Here is a 10959-nt window from a genome sequence, read left to right on the forward strand (position 1 = left end):
CCGACAGCGTTAATTAACGACGAATTCGTGCCTAATTAACCCCTCTAGGGACTCCTTTGTGCCAGCACGGACATATTTATTGCAATTAACCCATTCGGGCCGTTTTTAACCCGATTCGCTCCGTTTGGTTGTGCCTGACCGCGAGGCCATTCAAACCCAGCGACTGTGCCGCGTGCTGTGCTGCGGGGCTCGGGGGAACAGCGAGGGAGGTTTGTGTGGGGTTGAAGCGGGAGAAGGGCAGCGAGGGAACCGCGCTCCTCTGGGCGGCGCCGCCACGCGAGGCCGAGGCTTCACTAGGCCGCGTTAGGCCGCGCGTTGCTAAGCAACGCGTCGCGCTCTGACGCAACTCCCTGCGCTGGTCGCTCAGCAACGCGTCGCGCTGCTGACGTCACTTCCTCCTCATTCCTCCTCCCTCCCCGGCGCCGCCATCATGGCGGCCGTGTCGGTGTTCCCGTCCCAAAGCGAGCTCGGCGCGGCCCTGGCGCGGTTGGTGGCGGAGGCGGCGGCCGAGGCGGTGGCGAGCAGCGGCCGCTTCACGCTGGGGCTGTCCGGGGGCTCGATGGTGCCGCTGCTGGCGCGGGAGCTGCCGCCCGCCCTCAGGGCTGTGCCCGGTTCCGATCCGAGCCGCTGGCTCGTGGCGTTCTGCGATGAGCGCCTGGTGCCGCCCGAGCACCCCGAGAGCACCGGCGGCGCCTACCGGGTGAGCGCGGCTCCGCCAGGGGCTCCGGGGCTCTGCCAGTCCCTCCCAGTTTGGCCCTCCCGCTCTCTCCTGACTCCCCTCAGCTTTTCCCAGTGCTCCCAGTTCCTTCCAGTGCTCCCAGTCCGTCCCAGTCTGGCCCAGTTCCCCTCAATCCCCTCCCGGTCCCACCTGACTCCCCTCAGCTCCTCCCAGTGCTCCCAGTTTGGCCCAATCCCTCCCAGTCTGGCCCAGTTCCCCTCATTCCCCTCCCGCTCTCTCCTGACTCCCCTCAGCTTTTCCCAGTGCTCCCAGTTCCTTCCAGTGCTCCCAGTCCCTCCCAGTTTGGCCCAGTTCCCCCCTCAGTGTCCTCATGTCGCTCCTGACTCCCCTCAGCTCCTCCCAATCTGGCCCAGTTACTCCCAGTTTGGCCCAGTTCCCCTCAATCCCCTCCCGGTTCCTCCTGACTCCCCTCAGCTCCTCCCAGTCCCTCCCAGTTTGGCCCAATCCCTCCCAGTTTGGCCCAGTTTGGCCCAATCCCTCCCAGTCTGGCCCAGTTCCCCCCTCAGTCCCCCCATGTCCCTCTCAGTGTCTCCTCAGCTCCTCCCAGTCCCTCCCAGTGCTCCCAGTGCCTCCCAGTTTGGCCCAGTCTGGCCCAGTTCCCCTCAATCCCTTCTCAGTCGCTCCTGACTCCCCTCAGCTCCTCCCAGTTTGGCCCAGTTCAGCCCAGTCTGGCCCAGTATCCCCATCAGTTCCTCCCATTTCCCTCCTGGTCCCTCCTCGCTCCCCTCAACGCCTCCCATCTTCTCCCAGTCCCTCCCAGTTTGGCCCAGTTCCCCCCAGTTCCCTCAGTCTCTCCTGACCCCCCTCAGTTCCTCCCAGTGCTCCCAGTCCCTCCCAGTCTGGCCCAGTATGACCCAGTTCCCCCCATTTCCATCCCAGTCTCCCCTGACTCCTCTCAGCTCTTCCCAGTCCCTCCCAGTATGGGCCAATCCCTCCCAGTCCCTCCCAGTTTGGCCCAGTCTGGCCCAGTTCCCCCCTCAGTCCCCCCATTTCCCTCCCAGTCTCTCTCAGTGCCTCCCAGTCCCTCCCAGTTCCTCCCAGTTTGGCCCAGTTCCTCCCATTTCCCTCCCAGTCTCTCTCAGTGCCTCCCAGTGCTCCCAGTTCCTCCCAGTTTGGCCCAGTTCCCCCCTCAGTTCCCCCAGTCCCTTCCCAGTCCCTCTTGATTCCCCTCAGCTCCTCCCAGTCTGGCCCAGTCTGGCCCAGTCCCTCCCAGTCTGGCCCAGTCTGGCCCAGTCCCTCCCAGTCTGGCCCAGTTTGGCCCAGTCCCTTCCAGTCTGGCCCAGTTTTCCCATTTTCCTCTCAGTCTCCCCTGACTCCCCTCAGCTCCTCCCAGTCCCTCCCAGTTTGGCCCAGTTTGGCTCCTGACTCCCTTCAGCTTTTCCCAGCTCCTCCCAGTTTGGCCCAGTTCCCCCCAGTCCTTCCCAGTAACATTTTTAACCCATTCCCAGTTTGACTCCCCGGCCCCCAGCTGCTGTCCCAGTGCTCCCAGTTCAACCAGTTTAACCCTTCCCAGTCCTCCCAGTTTAACCCTTCCCAGTTTAACCCCTTCAGGCCCAGCTGCTGTCCCAGTTTGCCCAGTTTACCCAGTTTAACCCCTTCAGGCCCAGCTGCTGTCCCAGTTTGTCCAGTTTAACCAGTTTAACCCCTTCAGGCCCAGCTCCTGTCCCAGTTTGATGCCCCCCCCCAGGTGCTCTGGGTCCGTTCCGAGCTGGGCCCGGCCGAGGCCGCCCGGGACTACGAGGAGCAGCTCAGGAAGGTACTGGGGATACTGGGAGGGACTGGGAGCAACTGGGAATGGACTGGGAGCAACTGGGAATGGACTGGGAATGGACTGGGAGCAACTGGGAATGGACTGGGAGCACTGGGAGCAACTGGGAATGGACTGGGAATGGACTGGGAGCAACTAGGAATGGACTGGGAGCACTGGGAGTGGGACTGGGAATGGACTGGGAGCACTGGGAGCACTGGGAGTGGGACTGGGAATGGACTGGGAATGGACTGGGAGCAACTGGGAATGGACTGGGAATGGACTGGGAGCACTGGGAGCAACTGGGAATGGACTGGGAGCACTGGGAATGGGCACTGGGAGGGACTGGGAATGGAGACTGGGCAAACTGGGAGGGACTGGGAGCACTGGGAGTGGGACTGGGAGCACTGGGAGTGGGACTGGGAATGGGCACTGGGAATGGACTGGGAGCACTGGGAGGGAACTGGGAATGGGACTGGGAGCACTGGGAGGGACTGGGAGGGACTGGGAATGGACTGGGAGCACTGGGAATGGGACTGGGAATGGGCACTGGGAATGGACTGGGAGCACTGGGAATGGGACTGGGAATGGGCACTGGGAGTGGACTGGGAGCACTGGGAGTGGACTGGGAGCACTGGGAGTGGGACTGGGAATGGACTGGGAGCACTGGGAGCACTGGGAGTGGGACTGGGAATGGACTGGGAATGGACTGGGAGCACTGGGAGCAACTGGGAATGGACTGGGAGCACTGGGAATGGGACTGGGAATGGGCACTGGGAGCACTGGGAGGGAACTGGGAATGGGACTGGGAGCACTGGGAGCACTGGGAATGGGACTGGGAATGGGCACTGGGAGCACTGGGAGGGAACTGGGAATGGGACTGGGAGCACTGGGAATGGGACTGGGAATGGGACTGGGAATGGGCACTGGGAGGGACTGGGAATGCTGGGGGGGGATTGGGGGATACTGGGATCAGTCCCTGCTCCATACTGGTCCATACTGGTCCATACTCATCTGAACTGGTCCGTACCGGTCTGTACGACTCCATACTGGTCTGTACTGGTCTGAACTGGTCCGTACCGGTCCATAATGGTCCATATTGACCCAAACTGCTCCATACTGGTCCATAGTGGTTTATGCTGATTTGAACTGGTCCATACTGGTCCATACCAATCCATACTGGTCCGTACTGGTCTCTACTGGTTTGTATCGATCCATACTGGTCCGTACTGGTCCGTACTGGTTTATGCTGATTTGAACTGGTCCATATTGGTCCGTACTGGTCCGTACTGGTTTATGCTGATTTGAACTGGTCCATATTGGTCCGTACCGGTCCGTACTGGTCCGTACTGGTCCATACTGGTCCATATCAATCCATACTGATCCATACTGGTCTCTACTGGTTTGTATCGATCCATACTGGTCCGTACTGGTCTCTACTAATCCATATTGATCCGTATTGCTCCATACTGGTTTGTACTGGTCTGAACTGGTCCATACTCGTCTGTTCTGGTCCATACTGATTCATATCAATCTGTACTGGTCCATACTGGTTCATACTGGTCTGAACTGGTCCATACTGGTCCATATTGACCCATACTGCTCCATAATGATCTGAACTGGTCCGTACTGGTCCATACTGGTCTGAACTGGTCCATACCAATCCATATTGATCCATACTGGTTTATATAGATCAGTATTGATCCATACTGGTCCATACTGGTCCGAACTGGTCCATACTGGTCTGAACTGGTCTGAACTGCTCCCTACTGCTCCATATTGACCCGTACTGGTCCATACTGGTTTATACTGGTCCATACTGCTCCATACTGGTTTATGCTGATCTATACTGATCTATACTGGTCCATACTGGTTTATACTGGTCCATGCTGTCCCCGCAGGCGTTCCCAGGCCAGGCCCCGCCCCGTTTTGACGCGCTGCTGCTGGGGGTGGGCCCTGACGGTCACACGGCCTCGCTGTTCCCGGGCCACGCCCTGCTCCAGGTCAGCCCCGCCCCCGCCGGGGGAATTCCTCAAATTCCGGGAGTTCCTGAAAAACCGGGAATGCTGGGAATGCCGGGAATGCCAGAAATTCAGGGAATTCCCGAAATTCTGGGAGTTCCTGAAATGCTGGGAATTCCTGAAATGCTGGGAATGCCTGAAAACCTGGGAATTCTGGGAGTTCCTGAAAAACCAGGAATTCTGGGAATGCTGGGAGTTCCTGAAATGCCGGGAATGCCGGGAATTCCTGAAATTCCGGGAGTTCCTGAAAAACCGGGAATGCTGGGAATGCCGGGAGTTCCTGAAATGCTGGGAATGCCTGAAATTCCGGGAATTCCTGAAATTCTGGGAATTCCAGAAATGCTGGGAATGCCTGAATTGCCAGGAATTCTGGGAATTCCTGAAATTCTGGGAATGCCGGGAGTTCCTGAAATGCTGGGAATTCCTGAAATTCTGAGAATTCCTGACATTCTGGGAGTTTCCGAAATTCCGGGAATTCTGGGAATTCCCAGAAAATTCTGGAAATTCCGGGAATTCTGGGAATTCCAGGAGTTCCTGAAATTCTGGGAGTTCCTGAAATTCGGGGAATTCCTGAAATTCCGGAAATTCCTGAAATCTGGGAATTCCTGAAATTCTGGGAATTCTCTACCAGTCCCCTCCCTTTCTCCCACTTTTCCTGGTATTTTCCCTTTTTCCCCATTATTTTCCCCATTTTTCCCATCATTTTCCCCATTTTTCCTGTTATTTTTCCTATTTTTCCCATTATTTTCCCCATTATTGTTCCCATTTTTCTCATTATTTTCCCCATTATTTTTCCCATTTTTCTCATTACTTTTCCCATTATTTTCCCATTATTTCCCCCATTTTCCCCATTATTTCCCCATTATTTTCCCATTATTTTCCTATAATTCCTCCCATTATTTTCCCCATTTCCCCCATTATTTTCTCCTGTATTTCCCCCATTATTTTCCCATTATTTTCCCCATTTCCCCCATTATTTTCTCCTGTATTTCCCCCATTTTCCCCATTATTTCCCCCATTATTTCCCCCATTCTTTCCCCCGGGATTTTTCCCAATTTCCCCGTTTTTTGCCCCATTTCCAGGAGCAGAATTCCCTCGTTTCCTTCCTGGAGGACTCTCCCAAGCCCCTCCCCAGGGGTTCCTCCTTTCCCATTATTTTCCCATTATTTTCCCATTATTTTCCCCATTTTTTGTGCTATTTTCCCCATTATTTTCCCCTGATTTTCCCCGTTATTTTCCCCATTTTTTGTGCTATTTTCCCAATTTTTTTCTATTATTTTCCCCATTATTTTCCCCATTATTTTCCCATTATTTTCTCCTCTATTTTCCCCCATTATTTTCCCCATTTTTTGGTGCTATTTTCCCATTATTTTTCTCGTTATTTTCCCCATTATTTTCATATCATTTCTCCCATTATTTTCCCCATTATTTTCCCCATTATTTTCCTATAATTCCTCCCATTATTTTCCCCATTTCCCCCATTATTTTCCCCTGATTTTCCCCGTTATTTTCCCAATTTTTTTCTATTATTTTCCCCATTATTTTCCCCATTATTTTCCCATTATTTTCCCCATTTCCCCCATTATTTTCTCCTGTATTTTCCCCGTTATTTCCCATTATTTCCCCAATTTTTCGTGCTCTTTTCCCCTGGTTTTCCCCCCATGCTTTCCCCCGGGATTTTTCCCAATTTCCCCGTTTTTTGCCCCATTTCCAGGAGCAGGATTCCCTCGTTTCCTTCCTGGAGGACTCTCCCAAGCCGCCTCCCCAGCGGGTGACGATGACGCTGCCGCTGCTCAACGCCGCCCAATCCCTGCTGGTCGTGGCCATGGGCGCCTCCAAGGCCCCCGTGATCAAGGTTTGGGCTCAAATCCCGAAATTTTGGGCAAAATCACAAATTTTTGGGCTGAAATCTGGGATTTTTTGGGGTTAAATCCGTAATTTTGGGGGTGAAATCCCAGATTTTTGGAGTTCTTTCTGGGGATTTTGAGCTCAAATTTTCAGGTTTTTGGGGTTAATTCCTGGGAATTTGGGGTCAATTCCAAGATTTTTGAGGTGAAATCCCAGATTTTTGGGGTTAATTCCTGGAATTTTGGGGTTAAATCCCAGATTTTTGGGGTTAATTCCCAGATTTTTGGGGTTAATTCCCAGATTTTTGGGGTTCATTCCCATTTCTCAACACCGCCCAATCCCTGCTGGTTGTGGCCACCGGCGCCTCCAAGGCCCCCGTGATCAAGGTTTGGGCTCAAATCCTGAAATTTTGGGCAAAATCTGCAATTTTGGGGGGTGAAATCACAAATTTTGGGGGTGAAATCCGGTTTTTTTTGGGGGTTAAATCGATGATTTTGGGGGTTAAATCCCAGATTTTTGGAGTTCTTTCTGGGGATTTTGAGCTCAAATGTTCAGGTTTTTGGGGTTAATTCCTGGGAATTTGGGGTCAATTCCCTGATTTTTGAGGTGAAATCCCAGATTTTTGGGGTTAATTCCCAGATTTTTGGGGTTCATTCCCATTTCTCAACGCTGCCCAATCCCTGCTGGTTGTGGCCACCGGCGCCTCCAAGGCCCCCGTGATCAAGGTTTGGGCTCAAATCCCGAAATTTTGGGCAAAATCACAAATTTTTGGGCTGAAATCCGAGATTTTTGGGGTGTAATCCGTTTTTTTGGGCGGTTAAATCCGGAATTTTTGGGGGTTAAATCCCAGATTTTTGCAGTTCTTTTTGGGGATTTTGAGCTCAAATTTTCAGATTTTTGGGGTCAATTCGTTTTGGGCTTAATTTCCCCATTTTTGGGGTTCAACTCCCACGTTAAACTCTCAGTTTTTGGGAGGCTGAACTCTCTATGGTTGGGGCTCATTTTCCCCATTTTGGGGGCTGAAATCGCCATTTTTGAGGCTAAAATTGCCGGGTTTGGTGTAAAAATCGACGGATTTGGGGCTAAAATCGCTGTGTTTGGGGGCTAAAATCGCCGTTTTTGAGGTTAAAATCGTCACTTTTGGGGCTAAAATCGCCACTTTTGGGGCTAAAATTGCCATTTTGGGAGCTAAAATCGCCATTTTGGGGGCTAAAATTGCCGTGTTTGGGGGCTAAACCCGCCATTTTTGGGCCATTTTTGAGCCTAAAATCATTATTTTTGGGGCTAAAATCGCTGGTTTTGGGCCTAAAACTGCCATTTTTGAGGCTAAAATCGCCGTTTTTGGGGCTAAAATCGCCATTTTTGAGGCTAAAATCGCCATTTTTGAGGCTAAAATCGCCGTTTTGGGTCTAAAATCGCCATTTTGGGGGCTAAAATTGCCACTTTTGGGGCTAAAACCGCCATTTTTGAGGCTAAAATCGCCGTTTTGGGTCTAAAATCGCCACTTTGGGGGCTAAAATTGCCACTTTTGGGGCTAAAACCGCCATTTTTGAGGCTAAAATCGCCGTTTTGGGTCTAAAATCGCCACTTTTGGGGCTAAAATTGCCGTTTTGGGGGCTAAAATCGCCGCTTTTGAGGCTAAAATCGCCATTTTTGGGGCTGGAATCGCCGTTTTTGGGGCTAAAATCGCCACTTTTGGGGCTAAAATCGCCATTTTTGAGGCTAAAATCGCCATTTTTGGGTCTAGAATCGCCGCTTTTGGGGCTCAGCTCCCGTTTCCGGGGTTCACGGCCGCGTTTCCCGCTCTGTTTCAGCGCATCCTGCAGCAGCAGCAGCAGCAGCAGCAGCAGGAGCTGCCCCCGGCCCCGGCCGCGCGGCTCCGGCCCCGCTCGGGGCGGCTCCGGTGGCTCCTGGACCGGGAGGCGGCGGCGGAGCTGAGCGGGGACCCGGGAAAGGGGCCCTGAAACGGGGGAAATGCCGGGAATTCCGGGCAAAAACGGCTGGAAAACGGTGAAATCCTGGGGAAACGGGTTTAAAATGGCGGAATTCCGGGGAAAAATGGTTTAAAATGGCGGAATTCCGGGGAAAAACGGGTTTAAAATGGCGGAATTCCGGGGAAAAATGTCCTTAAAATGAAGAAATTCTATGGAAAAATGTCCCTAAAATTGAGAAATTCCAGGCAAAAATGTCCTTAAAATGGCTTTAAAATGGTGAAATTCTGGGGAAATGGGTTTAAAATGGCGGAATTCCGGGGAAAAACGGGTTTAAAATGGTGAAATTCCAGGTAAAAACAGCTGGAAAACGGTGGAATTCTGGGGAAATGGGTTTAAAATGGTGGAATTCCGGGTAAAAACGGGTTTAAAATGGCGGAATTCCGGGGAAAAATGTCCTTGAAATGAAGAAATTCTATGGAAAAATGTCCCTAAAACTGAGAAATTCCAGGCAAAAATGTCCTTAAAATGGCTTTAAAATGGTGAAATTCTGGGGAAAAATGGCTTTAAAATTGATAATTCTGTGGAAAAATGTCCTTAAAAGGGAGAAATTCTCATTGAAAAATGGTTTTAAAATGATGGAACTCTATGGAAAAATGTCCGTAAAATTGAGAAATTCCAGGCAAAAATGTCCTTATAATGGAGAAATTGCATGGAAAAATGTCCTCAAAATGGAGAAATTCCAGGGAAAAATATCCTTAAAATGGAGAAATTCCCGTTAAAAATATCCCTAAAATTGAGGAATTCCATGGAAAAATGTCCTCAAAATGGAGCAATTCCATTGAAAAATGGTTTTAAAATGATGGAATTCCAGGGAAAAATGTCCTTAAAACTGATTAATTCTGTGGAAAAATGTTCTTGAAATGAAGAAATTCTATGGAAAAATGTCCCTAAAATGGAGAAATTCCAGGCAAAAATGTCCTTAAAATTGAGAAATTCTGTGGAAAAATGTTCTTGAAATGGAGAATTTCCAGGAAAAATGTCCTTAAAATTGAGGAATTCCAAGAAAAACGGTTCTGGAAGTGAAAATTCCCATGGAAATTATTTAATCGAATTCATTAATTAATGGTTTTAATTAATTATTTATGGGGGGAAAATGTGCCAGGAATTGAGAATTCCAATGGCATTTTTGGACTCTTTTATTTGGGATTTTTGAGTGAATTTTTGGGGATTTTGGACCAATTTTTTGGGGTTTTTTGGACTCTTTATTTAAATTATTTTTTTGGATTTTTTGGGTGATTTTTGGACTCATTTTGAAAATATTTTTGGACTTTTTTGGGGAGATTTTTTTGATTTTTGACTGGATTTTTGGGGGAGAATTTTTTGGACTTTTTGGGGGATTTTTTTTACTTTTTTGGGGGATTTTTGGACTTTTTTTTTGAGATTTTTGACTGAATTTTTTGGGATTTTTGGACTCATTTTTGGGGGGGGATTTTTGACTTTTTATTTTAGAATCTTTGGACTCTTTTGAGGGATTTTTTGGGGGGGATTTTTATAATTTTTGGACTTTTTCGGGGGGGTTTTGGACTAAGTTTTTGGGATTTTTTGGACTCTTTTGGGGGCATTTTTTTGATTTTTGGACTGGATTTTTTGGGTTTTTTTGACTGAATTTTTTGGGATTTTGGATTCTTTTTTTGGGATTTTTTGACTCTTTTTGGGGGAATTTCTTTGAATTTTTAGAGTCTTTTTCAGGGATTTTTGGACTGGATTTTTGCGGGTTTTTGGACTCTTTTTGGGGATTTTTTGACTTTTTTTCTGGGAATTTTTGGACTTTTTTTGGGAATTTCTGGACTCTTTTTTTGTGGGATTTTTTAAATTTCTGGACTCTTTTTATTTTTGACTTTTTATTTTGGAATTTTTGGGCTCGTTTTGGGGGGATTTTTGGACTTTTTTTGGGGATTTTTGACTGAATTTTTTTGGGATTTTGGACTCTTTTAATTTTATTTTTTGGACTCTTTTTTTTTTTTGGTGATTTTTTTCCCTGAATCTTTTGGGACCAGGGGTCGCTTTCGGCTGAGCTGAAAATTCCCAGAAAATCCTCAAAATTCCAAGGAAAAAAACAAAAAAAAACCAAAAAAAAACCCCAAAAAATCAAAGAAATCCAAAAATTCTGAAATCGGGAGCGGGGCTGGGAATCCCAGCAGGAACTGGGATCAACTGGGAGAGGAAAAATGGGACCAAAATGGGCCAAAAAATTGGGATTTTGGAGGTTTAGGAGCTTTATATTTTGATTTATTTGTGGAATAAACGGCTGAGCTGGAATTGGGCTGAGAATTCCTTGGATAAACTGGGAGGAACTGGGATGAACTGGGAGGGATAAAAAGGAGGAAAAATGGGCTGAAAAAAGCAAATTTTGGGTCAATTTGGAGCCAAAAAAAGGAAAATTTTCCTTCTTTATCCATGGGAAAATTGGGAATTTGGACTGGGAGGGACTGGGAGGGATAAAAAGGAGAAAAATGGGCTGAAAAAAAGCAAATTTTGGGTCAATTTGGGAGCAGAAATGGGGAAATTTTCCTTCTTTTTCCATGGGAAAAGTGGGAATTTGGACTGGGATGAACTGGGATGAACTGGGAGGATATGGGAGGGATAAAAAGGAGGAAAATTGGACTGAAA

General features: G+C 49.0%; 1 protein-coding gene across 1 annotated transcript; it reads left to right on the plus strand.

The window, feature by feature from the left end:
- The first annotated feature begins 422 nt into the window (after positions 1-422).
- Positions 423-10608, plus strand: PGLS (6-phosphogluconolactonase). The gene is made up of 5 exons (XM_066570502.1): positions 423-700; positions 2391-2495; positions 4388-4489; positions 6222-6362; positions 8170-10608. Exons 1-5 carry the CDS (start codon positions 431-433, stop codon positions 8317-8319), a joined length of 768 nt encoding a protein of 255 aa, XP_066426599.1. The 5' UTR covers positions 423-430; the 3' UTR covers positions 8320-10608.
- Positions 10609-10959: the final 351 nt, after the last annotated feature.

This window comes from Molothrus aeneus, unplaced genomic scaffold (genome assembly GCF_037042795.1).
Source record: "Molothrus aeneus isolate 106 unplaced genomic scaffold, BPBGC_Maene_1.0 scaffold_30, whole genome shotgun sequence".
In the NCBI taxonomy this organism is placed as follows: domain Eukaryota; kingdom Metazoa; phylum Chordata; class Aves; order Passeriformes; family Icteridae; genus Molothrus; species Molothrus aeneus.